Below are 19,571 nucleotides of genomic sequence, written 5' to 3'. Positions count from 1 at the left end.
TAAAACTGCTTCATTAGTAATTATCAGAATTCTGTAATAAAAAATTATATAACATAAAAGGAGTTTTTTTTTTAATTTGAACGGAAAAATAAGAAGTCTGAATCAGAGAAGCATTTCTTTTCTTCACAGCCACGTGTGTATTTGGTCATAGATTTCGTATTCATTCAGGTTTTTTCATAAATTAATATTATAATTTTTTACGGAGTTGAGGGCTAAAGGGAGATTATGCTTATAATTAAAATCTATTGAAATAAATTATACACCCCACAAAAATTATCGCATCACTGGTATTTTAGGATATTTTTAATACTTAATTTTAGTTTTTTGGGACAATCTGTATAGGTATCAACTTAATAGATATTTCTGGTTTCTTATCATGGACAAAAAAATATCACAATTTTTTACAAATTTTTTTGGAAGCAAAAATGCTCGAGTAAATCATTTCTGTCTTGTTAAATTTATTTTGTTAATAATGGATGTGCCTCAATGTATAACAAGACATGTGACGAATGATGAAGCCGCTAGAATCATCTCTCTCATACAAGATGGCCTCAGTCAAAGATACGTCGCCGGGGTAATTGGAGTTCAACAAAGCACCATATCTAGAGTTGTTATTCGCTACCAAGAAACAGGGCAGCTAACCAAAAGACCCGGACAAGGCCGCGGGTAACTTCGGTAGTAGATGATCGTTATTTGAGGTTAATGGCGTTAAGAATTAGATATACCACTGCTCGAAGGTTGCAAAGAGATCTGTTGGCTGCTCGTAATGTCCGAATAAACATTTCGAAATAGGCTGAGAGAAGCAGGTATACGAGCCAGAGGGCCAGGTAGAGGTCCACGTGGCTGGTTTTAGTTTAAGCACCATTCATTTTTTTGTATAGATGTTTTGTACAATTTTTTTGATATTTTCTATAATCTATAAATCAAACTTTTTGTCCTCTGTAGATTAAACTGATATAAAATAGATGTTGCAAAAGGCGTGTTTTAATTCGTAATCTAGGATCAAGTTGCTCATATCAACCTAACCAAACCCATAAACTCGCTTCCGTTTTCAATAACAATTCTTCTCCATATTGCAATATTATTTGTGACAAGGTTTTTTCTTATTCTTTGTTGATTTTTCAATCTTAATCTGATCACTTGCGATTCTATTTATTTTAAACTTTCCAAACCGAATTGTTAATATTATAGTTCACATTGGTAGGTATTTCACAATTCTTTTTTAGTTTGTAATTAATCATGTATAAAAATAACGATTTACAATCTTCAATCAAACTTCCATTTTTTATGGTAGAAATAGATTTGAATTTTATTCAAAGTATAATGATAGTGGGGTGGAATTACAATCTTGATCATAAGATTTCAATAATATTTATTAATTAATAAATATGACAATTTAATTGCTCACGCCTGTTCCGCCCAATGACAAGTGTTAAATTTACGGTTTTTTACTGTTGAACACCTACATCTACCGATTAAAAACATTCATCAATAAATTCACGTGTGGGACGCCTCTGGCTCGCTACCTGTGATTTAGTTCTGAAAACAAATTTACCATCTAGATTTTGGTCCTTTTGATTGGTTTCAGTTCGCCAGCTGCTTCCTTTAGGATAAGTCCAGATTTTGAAGTTTGTATAGGATTAGTTCGAACAGTATCAGTGTGTGTCTTGTGTTTGTATGGTGAACATAAATGAGTTAGTGCGAAGGTGGCTTTATAAAAACAATGATCATATGTATATCGGGGTTTTTAGTCGGAGGGTAAGTGTTATTAATATTATAATAATATAATACTTACCTGTATAATTAAATATAAAACGAGTTAGTGTTCAGGACTGAAGATATTTTTATTGTATTATAATTTGGAATGGATCAGTCGAAATTTAAAGTAAATTGAACGATTGTTTTTTAAATAAAGTGTCATTTCAATCAAATGAATTTTATGAAGATTCGTTGTTCAATAGAATAATTTAAATATATATTTTTCTCACTTTTACTGTTCCGTAGAACGTGGTTGACAGTAACAAACTTGTTGATTAATTCGTTAAACTACAGTGAAGTAGTGGATTCATTTGTTGAAACTAGGTCTTCAAATATGCAAGTGTAGGTTGACATCGAATTACTACACTAACAGTTCATTTCTGAACTTCTTCAGATAAGTCAATACTCAACGAAGATGATATGTCGGGCAGAAATATTCAATCTATTTAACAAACGCCAAAAACATTTCCGTTTTAATATCGTAACTAATCTTATTCCATTTAATTAACAGATTGATAGTCTTCCTGAGTAACAGTATTTAAATGAGACCATGATTACTCAACTGAATAGAAAAGTTAATAAATAAATGATCTTTAACAGTGTTATAATTGCTACTTGACGTTGTTTTATTACACCTGATATACGATAGGCCGAGGGGCACATTTTAGAACAAAGTTTTATTAATTACTACTAGAGAACTAATATTTAATTATTCCTATACGCTATGATACACATATTTTTCCAAATATACAAAATAGTTGAATTATTATTTGTACGCGTGTTTGATATCGTAATTGAACTAACGTTTTAACTAAAATTTACTGATTTATGATAATGACACAACAAATTGAGACCAGTGAACTCAAACAAACATTATTTGCTAACAAAAAACGCAAATCAGTGTTTTACACTTCCGATTCATTTTGCTATGCTTTTCTAAAAACCCGATGTAATCACGAATGAACTACGTGAAATTAAATATCAATAACAGCGTTTGTTTTAGTTTTTAAGTTAATTCATACAGTACACATTTCAATTTCTTTATTTGAAACCGATAGTATTGTTTGATTCTCCAGTGACATATATGGATTGAATTACACAGGCGTTAATAAAGCTATAAGCTCAAATCTCATCTCGTACTAGGAGTGAAGTTGGTACAACATTCATTTTACTTGGTGTTGTTGGTTTAGTGTTCCTAATGGCAGAGAGTAAGTACATAAAAATATTTATATGACATAACACTGCATAGAAGATGAATCCTTAATATTCGGAACTTGTTACTGACGACATAGAAATAAAAATCATTTTAACGCGTAAGTTGGTTGTTATTGAAAAATATTTCCACAATTGGAAAATATCGATAACTTATCACCTAATATATAAAGTCCAGGGCTTTAATCCTGGTCGATTTAAGCCGATAAATTGATTACCAATAGTTTTACATGAAAGTATTTAAGCCAAATTAATTTTTATGTCTTTTTGGAAAGATTTCTTGTAAGAATGGTATAAATATATAGCTATAAATGTATTTTGCGACTTATCCAAGCAGATTGTGCGGAAAAGACGAACAGAAAGTATGCCACAAATAATCGAATTTAAATATTTTGGAACATGTTGCATTAGCGCTGAACTATAGACTGCAACCAATGAAAAAATAAAAATGGAGTCCAATAATCGTTTATGACTACATAGTTTATGAAGGTCAAGCTTGGATATTGTTAGTTAGTACGAATAAAATAAATTTGAAATATCAGAGACTACACAACCATGCAATAGATAAGGACTTGACGTATTTATATATAGATCAGAAACAATAGATTTTTATAACAAGAAATAAGAAACTAGATAAAATAATGTTGTAGCATATTCATTTAAGAGTCAATTTTCTCAGGGCTTGCGTATTACAACCGTACAACAACAAAACTAACGTTCCATATCTGATCATGTTTCAAAAAAAATAATTCTTAAATTTTTTTTCTAAAGAAAACAGTTCACATGAACCGAATCAAATAGATATTGTTAATTTTTCCAAGTTGCTACAAAGACCTTAGTATGTTAAATTGATAACAGATAAGCCATGCATTACATAATTGGTTATAAGCGCCTACTGTCTACTTGGAGTGTCATTTCTCGTTAGGTATTTGACTAAGAGTTCAACTGACTTTGGCCCTGGAGCCAAAAGCAGCGAATATATATAATGGGGGCTTAATTATACTTAAGCAGCTCTTTGTGCAATTCATCATTTAATGATGGTCTAATCGTGCAACCAAGAAAAGTGTGGTTCAAGTCTCCTAATTGTCCACATTCACAGTAAGGATCTTCTTTAGCATTTATTTTATATAGATGTTGTGGGGTGCTGCAATGTGTTGATCTCATTCTGTTGATAATTGCAATCGCTTTTCTTGTTAGTTTAGCATTGTTGAACCCTGGAATTTTCCTAGGCGTATTTTCTATAGAGAAGAAATTTCTTCCTTTGATTTCGATCTTACTTCGATAAAGTTGAGTCCAATTTTTTCATAATTCTTCTTTGATTCTTGGCCATATATCAACGTAATGTAATTTATATTTCATTATTAAATTTTGTTGTCTTTCTTGATTGGCTAATTTATCCGCTTTTTCATTTCCTGTGATTCCTGAATGATTTGGTACCCATAATAATTTGACGTCTTTTCCATTTTCCATATTAGACATTATTGGTTTACAGGACATTATTGTTCCTGTCTCTACGACTTATTGACTATCTCTGGGGAAGGAGTTCTACATGGTGGTGGGAGTAAGCTCCTTTTGTGGAGTTCCACATTATAACCTGGCGTTGGAGATTGTGGTTCTCTTTTTCTATCTACTATTTGTGTATACTTCATTTTTGATGTAGAAAGTTGTTCAAAGTTGTTACTTCTTTGATGCACTTCTATTACAATTTGTTGCCCTTGACACAGCGTTCTTAATACCGGAAAATCTCTACCATTAAATATGATTGTATCTCTTTGTCTTTCAATTCTAGGAAACCTCTGGTTGGCTTCAAAGTATGAGCAATTTTCAAATGTCATAAGTTTTTTAATATTTTTTTGTCTTTCATGTTCCTTACAGTTTCTGTCTGTGGATTTATGTTGAGCATTATAAAAGAAGTATTTCGGTTCCTTGAGTTGACTACCACATATGGAGCAACTCTTCTGACTCCGACATATTTTTTTTTGTATGCCCAAATCTTAAACAGTTTATGCATTGGATAACTGGTTCAACATATACCTGTACTCTCGATTCAAAGTAATTTACGGCAATCGATTCTGGCCATTCCTTGCCTCTAAAGGTGACTACTATAGTTTGTGTTGGTTTATATTCAATCATATTATCTTCATTTACAATTCTTCTACTTAATCTTCTAACTGCTATTATTGGTCTTGTAGACAATCCCTCCGTAATTACTTCTTCCATTGAGGTGTTAATACCAATGTCCCTAACTATTCCTCTTAATGAAACTAGTGAAGAAGGGATAAATGCATCCCAGTCTTTTTCTGATATTATTTTATTAGTGAGAAAGGTATTGGCATAGTGTGAGGTGATGAATTCAATTCCAATTTTGTTTCTTCCTTTCCTAGTAATTTTTTTAATGCCTTTAATATTGCCCTGTTTTAACATTTTCCCTACTGTGACTGGATGTATATTACCTATCATTTTATTTTTAGTTTCAACTACTACAATGTAAGAGGCTTTATCATATACTTCATAATTTTTTATTGAGATCTTGGTTATGTTGGATTGTGATATGTGATTGTCAAGTGGTTTGGGATGGGGAGGCCCAGGGCCCCCTGATTCCAATGTCATGGGTGCTTAAAATTAGGGTTAGGAGGTTAGGTTAAACTAAGTAAAATAATAAAAGAATTAAGCGAAGCAGCGAAGTTTGAGCTTTAAACTTACTACGTGTTTTAGAAGGTTAGAGTTGTACCAGTAAGAACTTGATTATTCGAAAATTCAGAATTTAATATAATTTTTTGAAGAAAATTCACTTTCACACACGTGCTCATTCACCTTCTATATTCAATCAGATATCTTTTTCCTATAGAAGGGTGAATTGTTGCCGTGGAGAACGACATGGTTTTGTGTCTGCTCTTAAAAGACCTGCTTAGCGGAGTTATGGTAGGTAGCACTAGAGCACTAGAGAATGCGCGTCCATCATTCGAAAACTTCTCCCAGTGATCTCTTTTAATTTTTCGAATATTTTCGTTGACTCTATTCCTTACAGATCTTATAGTCATTATACGTTGGATCTGTATTGCAGGTACGATTTTCTTTATGTTGTATATTTATGTTGTGGTTTATGTGGGTAGAATGTGTTATTAATTCTTAGTTCATTGTGTATGCATAGCTGTATCATTTTGTCACCACTCTCATTGATTGTTTCTTCGTTAAATCGATTTTTGATACCGGGAATAAGTTCATCGCCAATTCTTGCATTGAAATCCCCTAAGATTATTATTTCGTCATGATTGGGTACACCGTCTAAGACTGTTTGTAATGTCTGATAGAATATGTCTATATCCGCCTGTGTTTTGCGGGTGCGTAGATACTTATTATATGCGTTGGTCTTGATTTTTGTAGGTTGATCGTCGCCTGAAGTATTCTGTCGTTAACGTATATTATATTGCTGATTGGTTCTCGTAGCTTTTGTGTAGCACGAAGCCAACTCCTGATGTAGCTCTTTCATTTTTATTCTTGCCGCTGTATATTAGAATGTAGTTTCCATATTTGCTGTTGCCTTTGCCCTTCTTTTTAGTCTCCGAAAGGGCGCATATATCTAGTTTGTGTCTTTTTATTTCGAGTAAAATTTCTTGGTCTTTATTATTAAATGATGTTACATTCCAGCATCCAATTCTAAGTGAAATCGTTTTGTCACTTTGTTTTTTTTACCCAAGAAGGTCGCTAGCCTCACTTAGAACCCTCCTCTTTTACCCGGGCTTGGGACTAGCTATGAAACCACTGAGCTATTCATTCCACCCAGCGATATCACAGGCAGAGTTACCAAAAATTATAAAATGAATAATTTACAAATTTTGCCTAATTAACATGCATTTAAACTATGATTATCGTATTCTTCAAGAAATTCGGCGTATATTTGATTTCAAAAGTTCTACTCTATCTCTTCAAATAAGAGGTGGGGGGAAGCGGGAACTTTATTATGAAAACACGCCTGTAAGTCGAGTTTTACTTAACCTTTCAATGCAAACTTAGTCTATTTGAAGAGAGCTCCTTTCTACCAATGTGAGAGTTATAATTTCTAAACAACCTAATGAGTAACGTATACGCTAGAGGGCGTTATTTATTTATTTTTTTAAATTTAGCTATCCTTGAAAAATGTTAAATGGAAACATGCAGTTTTAATTAAGGAATATAAAAGTAGACCAAATTAGCAACAGAATAGCGAGAACCGCATGTCGATATCTTTTTAGTATTACGAGATATCCGAAGAAATGTCTAAATTTTAAGCATTTTTCTCTAAGTATAAATTACTTCAGTTTGATTGAACGGATTTTAACATTTTTTGACTCCTCAAAATTGCCTTTCCTTGTTCTATTAATAATAGTTCCAATTATTATGTCAATATTACTTATGCTGTCACCGGGAATCTCTGTAAATAATTTCTCGGTTTTTCTCGTGGTCACTTTTGTTATATTTTTTCCCGAAGCTGTACTATAAACGGATCCAGAGATATGGCCGAGAGCCATTCTTATTGGGACACCCGGTACATAGAACTATGAAATTTCTTTGGGAAACTGGATTAATGTTTTGCCGGGGCCACCACTGTCACCATATTTAAATCTCACCGAATATGTGGGATCGGGAAGAGACAATGTGCAGCATCTTGCACAGATTTTGTTGCAGAAAACACGAAGTCGATGTTATCATTTCATTCTTGATGTAAGGCTGTTATCAAATAGCTTATAAAATAAAATAGATAACTTATTCTTTCTTAGTGTAAGATAATACGACAATAAACTAAAGTTTTGCATAACCAGGTGGTTTTTTTTTTGTATATCATGCAGAGAGGCAGCACTAGTTTTTTATATTCCAGAAAAAAAAGTAACTGTGTCCTGGAATATGTTATGGTAGTGCAATGTTCTTTTAGAAGTCAGTAGGGAAGAGAGACGAGTACTGCTCAAATTTAAGGCGATGTAACGACACATCGAGGACATCACTAAACCCTTCACGCCAAAGAATGTGTGGAATGAATTGAATTACCGGCTGGAGTGTATCGTGTGCATTAGACTGCTGCAGAGCTCTCAAAAAAATAAATAAATGATAATTATATAATTTGAATAATAATCTAACACATTTTGTATTACTTTTCTAATTGAAAGAATGATTATTCCACCTACCTTTTGATTCACGCTATTGCAGTTTATTTATTCATCTGATATTTCTCGACTTGAGAGTCAAGAACATTGGTAGAGAGTATAAAAGTAGAACGTTATGTGGTTATTTCATTTATTAATTATATTTGTAAATATAATCAAGTGGGTTCGATCAATTATCTTCTTTGTTATTATATCAATTCAAATGGTCGTTTGCGTGGTTTAACATATTTCATGCTATTTTCTTCTTAGTTTGTAGAAAGAATTATGTACGCAAATATTATTACCTTGTCCCTTAATAAAATAAGAAAAGTTTCTTTTTTTCTAAATTCTTATCTAATCTAGTCCATGAATGATAATAATATGATTAATAAATAGATATTTTTATACTTTTTCTCTTCATTAATTTTCATTTAGTTAGCTGTTTGAATTAAATTAATATGCAAATACATAATCTCGGGCCACATCGTCCATATTTCAAGTTTGCGGAATATCTCAATCAAGTAATTTATTAGCTAAACATTAGTTTGCATCACCGGTGAAAGTTTTAATAGATGATTGATCGCCATAGGCAATGTTTAGTGTCAACTTACTGTTTATAATTCGCCAAAATAAACAACGCGAACTTTCCCTGCTACAAATATTCGAAAATAGTAATTCCGGAAGAAATGATACTACTGTTTACACCTGTGAAGTGTGTCTGGTTTTATTCTTGTAACACTGTTTCGTAGCTCAAAGTGTAACATTAGTGACGGTGAATACACACGATCCGTTAAGGTGAAATCGGTCACAGGAAAAACCAACACGATTAAATTTCGAAATCACCTTTAATTCATATTTTGTGGATATAATTAATTTTAAAGTTTTTTTCAAAAAAGGAGACTATTTTGCATTTAAAATTTTATCGTTTAATGATATCAAATTTAATAGACATCCATAAATTGCTGCCATTTATAAGAGACATTAAGACTGCACACCTGTTTTTTTTATTGAATAATTGAGGTTGATTTGAAAAAATGATATGTTTGTTTATATAGAATTTTATTAAATTATTTATTAAAAGAGACCAAAGGTCAAGAATAGTAAATCAATAAAAATGTTCAAATTAAGTTACATTAGGTAAGGTCATATAACAGAGTTGTCAATATTTAATATCATGCAATATTTTGATTAGGTCGAAATGTCAAAAAATAATAAAATGGTTCCCAAAAGAAAAAATACGAAATACTAAAGGGTAATCTTTTTATTATTCATTCTAAGCTTTCGAATATATTCATCATCACATCACAGATAGCGTCATAAGTAAAAATTATTCATGAGTATTTTTTCATAATAATGAAAATTTACCAAAACTTTAGTAATCAGTATCTTCTAAACCAGCAGATTGATGTTATGGATTATATTTTGGATTTAGTTGTATATTGTTGCCTTTCAAGTTATTGTTAATTAAAAAGTATTTTATCCCTCCCATTCAGTGGAATTGATAATTTACAATTTTATATCAATAGTTTCGATCCTTGTATACAGTTTACTTTAATAAGAAAAAATATGGAACAATCTTCACCTTTTCTCGACACTAAATTCATTATATAGGAAAATAATAAGTATTGGATGATATATTATCATTTATATAACTCACACAATACCAATTAATTCAATAAAAAAATGGAAAATATATCCAATTTTCCATGAAAAAGAAATAAAAATACTATACAAAGTATTTTATAAGAACTCATGACCTTTATATCTTTTAAAATGAATTCTATAGTATAATACTTCTGACATTGACTTTGATGATGTATCAAACGGGTTAAAACTCAACTTTCATATAGTTTAATGAATGAGTGATGAACTTCGTTTTCATCAGTTGTAATAAACAGGTTTCGAACTTCGAAACAAACCAAATCCTTCCTGTGTAGGAGGGCAGATGCTGTCACCAATGCCAGAGCGGCACAAGGGTAAGAGACTTATCTGTTATACTCTTGGTAAAAAGTAGGGGTAATTGTTAGGAAGTTAGTGTTTCTAACGAAAACGCTGTGGGTCGCTAGGGCTTAAAAACGCCTGGATGAGGTGCTCTCTCTGGTTCCTTAAAGAGGTTTTCTGCTTTTCCCGTACCTACGTTACCCTTGGTATCTGGTCCGCTTTCGCTTAAACGAAAGGTGCGGCTATACTAGAGGGGAATTCGAGAGGATGACTATCGAAACAATAGATCTATCGATAACAGTTATGTTTCAACGATAAAAATTTTTAAATAAATACATAATAAATGACCCTAACTAACTAATCAAGAATAAAAAAAAATACACAAGCAAATGTAATATATAAATGTATAATATAAAAAATTATGTTCATCTGGGCTGAATCGTTTTTTGGAAACTTCCTTGGCTACAAAATCCGTACCTCCCTATATGATTTACAAAAACATGAATTAAATTTCTAACAGACCTAAGTAACGTTTTACCTTGGAAGTAAAAAATTCGTATCAGCACAGTCATAAGATAATCATATATATAGACGCTACATAGGACTTACCGATTCTATACGTTTAATTTCTAATTTTTCTTCTAAGTTATTTACTCAATAGATATACACGAAACTTCTTAGGTCTTGAAGACCCAGACTGACGCTATTCCATCAATTGTTGCTTTGTTTCTGGATTGTAGAATGTACCCAAGTCTCATCCATAGTAACATTAACGGTTTAAGAATTCTACATCGTTTTCAAATCGAGTACAGATCGAACGCGATGCTTCTACCCTTGCACACCTTTGGTCAACTTTCAGACATTTGGGGATCCATTTTGCAGCAATTTTTCTCATGTCCAAATTGACGTGAAGAACATTGATCACCAAGGGTATTAAGGATATCTTCATAAATCTGCTCACCTCTAAACCCTTTTAAGTACAGGTACTTGATGACGGCTCGATACTCCAATTTTTCGATTTTCACATTTTCGGTGGACATATTTTTTCTTTTAATTTATTGGGTAACTCTGGTTTACTTTTTCGACGTCAAACTTCACACTGACGCTTCTAATAAATTATTGTTCGTTTCTATGCAAATAACGTAATATTTTTTTTATGCATGGAACTGGTCTAGGCTAACTAGATATCAATACATCCTCGTATAATGCTCCATCAAAATAAAATCTCGACCACGAGAATGCCATGCGGTCTTAACACCAAAAAAAACTAAATAAAAAAAAATAAACTTTTACTTACAAGCAAATTTTCCCCTGTACGCTATGTAATACACTTGCCCGTAAAAACCATTTGTTTTGTGTAATTGTAGGATTTGAATATATTTGAGAGTACGTAACATTTAATTAAGCAAATAGTTGCAACTTTAGTGTTTATTACACATAATAGTGTTTCTTTAGTTAGAAGGCGTTCTAAAATTAAAATCAAATCCCTCAAATTATTATTCTTTCCTTTATTCCGATTACTTCTAGGTCCGTGTTTATTACATCATTTCTCCCTTTGTAAAAGTATTGCTACCTCTATAGGTTCAATACCTTTTTATATTCCCCTATATTTGTAACTCTTATAAAGATACAATATGAAATATTTTCCGTCTAAATCTGAAGTTAAGTAGATTTCTTTAAGTTTACAATAAAAGCTGGTAATATACAATAGGCTAGTTGACAAAATTTGGAAATTAGTTTAAAACTATAGCTTAGCATCTATTTCATCCCAAAAATATATTACTATTTTGAGTTTTTAGAATAGAACTTGAAATTGACCGCGAAAAAGGTCAAGACTGTCTGGCGTCTTAAATGACGTCACACCTCGCGAAACAGCTATGTTTGTTTATGACAGTCAATTGTGTTTTTTAATAAATAAGGAATTCCTCGTATTATAAATACTGTATAGTGCCCCAATGTGAAAGTACAACGATAAAAACGCCAGAAAAATTATTCATATACGTTCCAAACAATAAAGAAATACGAAGAAAATGGTTAAAAATGGCAAAGAGGCAGTATGCTCTTACTTTTTCAACTAATTCCACAAATTATTTCTATGAGGATCATTTTGATCTAATTATCAAACAAAACTTGATGTATATATTAGTAAATGTGTAAAAGGAATGAATTTTGCAAAATCTACCATAATATACCAAACATAATATATAAAATGTTATGATTTATTAAATTAAAGTTTTTGAAACTTTGTATTCGCTAATCAGTTAAGTATTTTCATTCCAAAGTGGGTAAATAAGACTCTCTGACTGGTAACTGCTATATTAAATAAGACTTTGTTTGTTCTTCACATAATACTTACATATAAGTTTTAACACTGCGGACTTCCGATGAACAAAAGTAGGTCTTCATTGAAAAAAATTTGTCAAGCATAACGGCGTTAATTTTGGGCAAATTACTGCAGTTTGCTTTGTTAAATCCTGATTCCATGGCAAATTATACCTGTCTTTCAAGATTAAACTAAAAACTATTATAGCCCTGAATTAATTCCTATATCTAAGTTTATACAATATATATTTTTTGTTAATTATGAGACGACAATGCCTATCTACCTAATCTCATACAATTATCGATATACTTTTTCTCTCGCTATTGTTTTCTTATTTCACGGCGCAGATCTCGATCTTTTTGAATGTTTTTATACTCGGGACATTGTTCCATTGCTTTGCCGTCTGGCTTTCTTTTCCCTCTCTTGGGAGGGATTTTTTTTCGAACAGGAAGGTTAATTTGCTTCATATACTCCCTTGCGCTGCCCGCTCTTATCACCTTGACTGAGCTCGATGCACTGGTTATTCTTTCTCTTATCCTGGCGGAACGACCTAACACTGGCGGTGGGCATAATGTGGAATTTGGTTTCCTCGCTGTGCTATCCTCCTCTTGTCTATTTTTGAGCACTGCTTTGCTAACTGGTTGTTCCGGAGCGGTATGCATTGTCCAAAATGCTAGTGTCTTTTGCCGGATTTACTTTTTCACTTTCTGCTTCATGTATCTTGTTTATGTGCCCTTGGATTTTTAGGTTAATCTTGTAGTTCTTTGTATATATATATATATGAATTGTAAAGAAGTCTTTGCCAGCTATATTATGAGTAGTTTTTTATTAGGAACGTGGCAAGGAAACACCAAAGTGGACTAACTTCAATATATTTTCCGAACTTTCGAATACTTATGTATTCATCGTCTGGGATTGAAATTATGGTCAAATACAATGAAAATTCCTATAGTAACCAGAATAAATATTTCAATTAATCAATATTTCTATCAAAGTCAATTTGAATATTGAATTTTGAATTCCATGAGTTTCAAAATTTTTACAAGCTTTAATAATATAAAAATCACCGGAAATCTTAATTAATAATTGTAAGTAAAATTTTATTATTGTTATACATTTATACATATTTCTTATATTGTATTACCATAATTTCAGTCCCAGTCGATAAATACGTAAGTATTTGAAAGCTCGGAATATATTGAAGTTAGTCCACTTTGGTGTTTCCTTGCCACGTTCCCAATAAAAAACTACTATATATTGTTCTTCCTTGAGTAATTATTTTTTTGTTATTTATTAATGATATAACTCACATGAGGAATACCGAAATATTTAACATACAAGGAATTTTCTTCCTTAGTTGTTGAAATTTTATTTGTAAAATACGAAAGAGATCCAGTTATAATTTTAAATTGTTTATAGATACATCAAATTTATAGAAATGAAAAATTTGCTCAAATTTTTAAGGCAGTAATAGGTTTATAATATTTATGTTATGTTTATGTGAAGCATTTCTTAAAAATTTTTTTCTTCCTATTTTAATCGGTTTTATTTCTTATCATATCAATAACTTTTTAATCTATTTTCTAACTATTGTGATTTCTTGTCATAGCACAACCATTATCTAAAAAAATATATAAGATGTAATTTTTTTATTTGAAAAGTACTATAATATGTTGAATGCTTATTTATTATACACTCACTATATAATTCGTTTGGTTCATGAGAATTCAGACTCATTGTTACTTTTATTTTAAATGTGGGGTATTGTTTTCAACAGTTTATCTCTAAAATGATCTTTTTATGTAACAGTAATAATGAAAATTGTCTTCATTGTATAAGAAAAATTGGTACAATTTTTTATGCAAACCTTTACATGTGATGTATGAAAATGTTTCCCAATGGTAACACGTTACATATTATACAATTAGGTAACAGGTGAATTATTAACTATTGAATAATGTTAAAATTCATAACATGTAATAAATTATGCGTCTGAGAAATATATATGTATAATTTACAAAACATCGACATATAAAAACGAATAACTGAGACAACCTGAGATCTATAAAAATATTTATATAACTTTGTCATGAAAAAATATATTAGCAGTGTGGATAATATTTTTTTTACAATGTAAAAATTTTTGACTGATGGAGGATTTGGCAAATTATAAAATTCTATTCAATAAGTCGCAGTTGCACGCAATTGGTTAAGTCAAAGAAAATGCAATTATACAATAAACACGCTAGGCATAATTTGCAATAAGTTTTCTAATGCAACAATTGAAAAAAATCAAACCATGAAAAACCTTTTTCTAACAAGTTCGCCCTTTGCAGTCCACTATTCAGCGGTGTACTAGTGGATCTAGGTTTCATCTACAGTTATGAATAGACGCAAAAAATCTTACTTTTTTGCTTATACCAATAAGGCCTGGAAAATAATCATTTCAATGAGCTTTTGGTTCAAAGAAAGTAAACGCGGCACTCAACCCGCGGGTTTTCATATCTATCTAATCTTAATCCCAGAGTGGTTCAGTACTATTCGATGAACTTTCTCGCTTATCTCGCTGTTTATCGCAGTTTTTGGCCGTCTCGAAAATTCGTCGTCAGTTAAGCTTTTGAATTCAGCTACTCAAAATTTTATGGTTAGAAATGATGGTGTACAATGTCTAAATTCTTTTTCATTTATGTAGGCGTATTCCTTTTAAAAAATATATATTTCGATACCCGATATTATACATGTTCAGGAAAATTTTCATAAAGACTCATTAATACGATTGTCAAACAGACACTAAGCGTCTAAAAAGGCCGAAATTTCCAATGCATGAGCAAATATATTTCCCAGTTGAATTGCTATGTACTGACACCTTCATTTGGAGGTCGGAATCTTTTGAGACAACCCTCGTATATTGTTCACGTTATAAACAAGTTTCGTACTCTTCTACTCGATTGATTGTCCCAACTTATTTTACAAAACTTCCAATTAGTCAGCTTGAAAAATTGTTAGATATTGTTTAAATTTTGTAGTATTTAATTTATTTTATGTACACCCGCATAGGTTTAAGCTGAAAAAAAGAATAGAATAAAAATTAAATTGAAAAACTACAAGCTACAAGCAAATAAATTCATTCATGTAATCCATAGTGAAAAATTAAATTGTTGTAAAAATGATACTATAAAATTCATCATCTTTAATAAAACGTTTATTTTTTCCAGCTTTCCTCCGAAGATGGAGCGCTCCCAGATAGTAAACTCCATGGGCAGCTCGGATCACATTCAGGAACAAACGTATATTCAAGCTCCAAGTTTTGTACAATCTCAAAATTACGTTAACAACTCTTCTGGTTCGATTTACTGCAGATCTCCGAACTCAACGAATTACGTCTCAGTTGCGCAGCCACTTCATAAGAAAGGGTCTCTCAGGAACGGAGATGTCCTTAAGCGATCAAGAGTGCAAACGACGTGAGTAATCTTGAATAAAATAACAATGCACTCTATGAATTATTTTACTATACAAAGGGTCCATTGGAGTTATGATTATGAAATGAAATTATTTGAAATATTTAAAATATATGTGTTCCACAAATCGGAAACTATTAATGATTTTATTTTCCTGTTTTTATACATCTAAATTGTTTGTTTTTTTGTTCATATCTATCATTTTTATTACCTACATCTAAGTTTTTTATATACCAAGGATAAAAAAATTGTCTATTATAGTGGAGACTGTAAATTCATAGCCATGGGGCAGCCGAGCTCCAATATGAATATCGAAAATACAGTTCTAGTTTCGATTTTGGACTCATGTGATGCAATTTCTATACAGGTGCCTCAACAGCTCTATTTCCAATATTTCTCTCCTGAAACTTTACCTGTTGAAATATTTTGCGATTTGTTTATTTTCAGTATCCGATGTATCCCTCGGCGACCGTTCAGGATTTCCTTTCTCCGGCTGTTATAGTGACAAAATTTATGTGTCAAAATTTAACAGCCTAAATATGTTTACACAAACTACTGTACAATTTGTTATATTATAATTGATAAAAAAAAACGTAATATCAAAACCATTTGTAATTGCAAAACTCGCTTTTGTGTTATTATAAATGTGTCACCTTTATTCACAATCTATTTGATTATTATTATACGTAGTTCGTCTCTTCAACAAGCCCCAGAAGCCATCTTTCCTTTTTTGGGGCTGGTTCCAATTTTGCAATTCACAGTTTTGACTGTTTTTTCGTACTTACGTACACAGTGTCTAACTTCTTTCTTGTCTTGACAGCTCGCCACACAATGTTTTCCATCTTCAGAAAAATTTTCATATCGAATCACAATTACCTTAAATGCCATTTTTGTACAGGTAAACGAAATAGTAATTTATCTACGACTAACACTAAAACTAAGCATTCGAAAACTCATGTAAATACGTAAAATTACATATTATACATATATGTCTAAAAGCGTGCGAAAAATAACAATACTTTTTATATGGAAGTTTCAATATAACACCCAAAAGAGTGCGAGAAAGTACAATGCTTTTAAAACGGGATAATCATCATAACACTCTTATTTATTTGTATAATTATCAAGTTACCTTAGATAATTTTGTATTCTGTATTCTGTCAAAGGTTCTGTAATAATTTTGTACTGTCATTAAGAAGTGTAAAACGTCATCGTCATTTTGCAAAATATTTCTCGAATTTTGATTGATAAAACACTGATTGTTAAGCTAAGTACACATGGAAGAAGAATTTGATTTCACTTCTCCCGAAATTGCGTGCAATGTAACTCAAAAGCTGCTTCCGGAAAAGTCAAGAAAAATATACATGAATTCATATGGCGATTTTTTGGATTAGTGTAGCATTAAAAAAATCAAAAATTACGCGGAAAATATTCTTATTGCATATTTCTCGGAAAAGTCAAGCCAATGTCATTGGAAATCATCAACGTTATGGTCCCATTAATCAATGTTAAAAAATATTATAAATTCAAATTTACACATTGATATAAGTCTATTTCAGTATATATTAAGTATTTTTTACTGTGGTCGTAGATGTCATATTTCATTATACTTGTGCGTGAAGTACTTTTGCGCCCTTGCGCAATTGCATGAAGTAGCATTTTTTTCACGAACGGAAAAAGTTAACCGCAGGAGCCGTCAGGCGATTGCGGCATATTCCATGATTGAAGAAAAAGACACTTTATGCACATGTTGCATATATTATTTTTTCTACAGCCCTATACAAAAAAATTCAAATGCAAATTTGGGATATCTTAATTCAACTCCTTCGGTAAATTACAATTAATAATGAACACATAATGATTGAATTGAAAACGAATTGTAGGCAACGATATTAAGAAAAACAAACAACTAAATGATATTTGTTTCACTTCGCAATGTAAATATTGAAAACGCAATTGTTGAATTGGCTTATGTGAATTTTCCAGTCACGCTTGTGTCAATGATGTAGATGGTGGGTTTAAAAACCTGCTGTTATTAATTCCTTGCACAATTCTTGAAGCACAACTTATTCTTGAGTTGAGAGAATTGCTCACATACCCTTCGGCAACAGCAGTGGATTTCCATCCTCCATGTTGTTTTAATTGAAGAATGTCTCCACCCGAATGAACTAGGATCAACTAGACTTGTATATTCTTCTGGATGTGGTAAATTTGAATATTGCGCAATTAATGATGGATTTTTCGAAAAAGTGTCTGTACTAACAACTTATTCTATATATTTTCCGTTTGTACCAACAACTTAATTTGTACATTTTCTGTTTCTATATGATAGGAAGATTAGCATATGATATAAATGTATAAAATTCATGTTTGAACTGATTTCTGCAATAACTGTAAAACGCCGACTTGTATGCATTTTGGAATCTGGAATCGTGATGAGGAGAAACTCTTTATTATTTTTAATGTTATCAAAATTTATTGCAGAATATTTACCTTTATACAAATTCTCTCTCCGACAACCTTCAGCTATTCCCAGTATTAATGTAACCTACGAATTGATATGTAAACTAACAAAAAACTATTTAAATATTTAAAAATTTTACTTTAACCGTTGAATATTCTCTCTTTTGAGAATGTATTAGATTATTTAGATTTGTACCCAATCGATTTTCGTTTATGAAATGATATTAATTTGGCATATTTACTTAAATCTACATTATCATTTATAATTTTGCTTTTATTTTAGACTATTGTAGAGGACTTGAACTTCAAAATAAGCCAATATCACGCGTTCTGTGAAGCTGTGATTATTATTTTGGTTTCGCCATTCCATAAAAATGTCATATTCTTTTAAATAGTTTCCTTTGGATTTTTCCGGCTACAAATTCAATGTTGGCACATTTCACTTTTAAGATTTCTTCATCTTAACAATATTAATAATAGAAAGCCTCTACTAAATTAAGACAAATCGAATTACTGATTAAAGTTAAATCAGTTCATGTGCTTTCTTGTCAAAATCAAAGGTGACATGATATTTTTTTCAATAAAGGTATGAACGGATTGCACTAATCAAATGTATTAGCTTATGGATAGTGTGAAATAAAGTTAACGTTATAGCACTTTTTTTAGAGCTTTTTCACATTTTTCACTCGTAACAGTTAACAACCGCTTTAAGCGCTACCAACCGGCGAAATATAGGGCGTAGATAAAAATTGTTGTCAATACTGTTGTATTTTATTTCCGTATCTAGTTTATTTTTTTATCGTTTTCACAGTGAACGGATGTAGATGCTCGTTTATGCACGAAGTTCATACTTTTCCACCTAATATAACAAAAGCATAGTGATAAGATTATTGCGTGATCTGCAGACGCTATCAACTTCTAATTAGTCCAATGAAATGAAAATTTAGCCCTTACCGTGCGTTTGTCTGAGGACACGATGAAACGTCTAGGATGTGTAGGGGGTCACTAGGAGCTTAAATGTTAAATATATATTAAAAAAATTAATGAAATATTTGCAAATGGTGCACCAAAAATGCTATGTTATCATCGAAGTTAGAATCTAAGAACATTTGAAAAAGAAACAGTGTATTTTTTCATATTTTCAACAAACCGTCGATCTTTTAAATTAGATCTTATGAAGCTGTAATTTTATTCGCATTACTCATGGATCTCCAAATGTATAACTTAGATTTATTTATATCTTAAAATCTAATGGCGAATCTCATATCTCATACAGATACGCCAGGTTAAAGTAACTCA

The 19,571-nt window shown here is 31.3% G+C and overlaps 1 protein-coding gene across 6 annotated transcripts in view; it reads left to right on the top strand.

Annotated features, from left to right (window-relative positions):
• LOC130894120 (IQ motif and SEC7 domain-containing protein 1) overlaps positions 1 to 19,571 on the top strand; it is a 134,050-nt gene that overhangs the window by 100,413 nt on the left and 14,066 nt on the right. For 5 of the 6 annotated variants that reach the window (XM_057800736.1, XM_057800732.1, XM_057800717.1 and 2 more), the window contains one exon: positions 15,567 to 15,812. In XM_057800736.1, coding sequence (XP_057656719.1) covers positions 15,567 to 15,812 — 246 coding nt within the window. Of the gene's footprint in view, positions 1 to 2,697; positions 2,967 to 15,566; positions 15,813 to 19,571 lie in introns of those variants that run through there. The other variant, XM_057800742.1, reaches the window with a different exon arrangement.

Source organism: Diorhabda carinulata, chromosome 1, assembly GCF_026250575.1.
Source record: "Diorhabda carinulata isolate Delta chromosome 1, icDioCari1.1, whole genome shotgun sequence".
Taxonomy (NCBI): Eukaryota; Metazoa; Arthropoda; class Insecta; order Coleoptera; family Chrysomelidae; genus Diorhabda; species Diorhabda carinulata.
The sequence above is the reverse complement of the archived record's forward strand: the minus strand, read 5'-3'. Positions and strand labels throughout refer to the sequence as shown.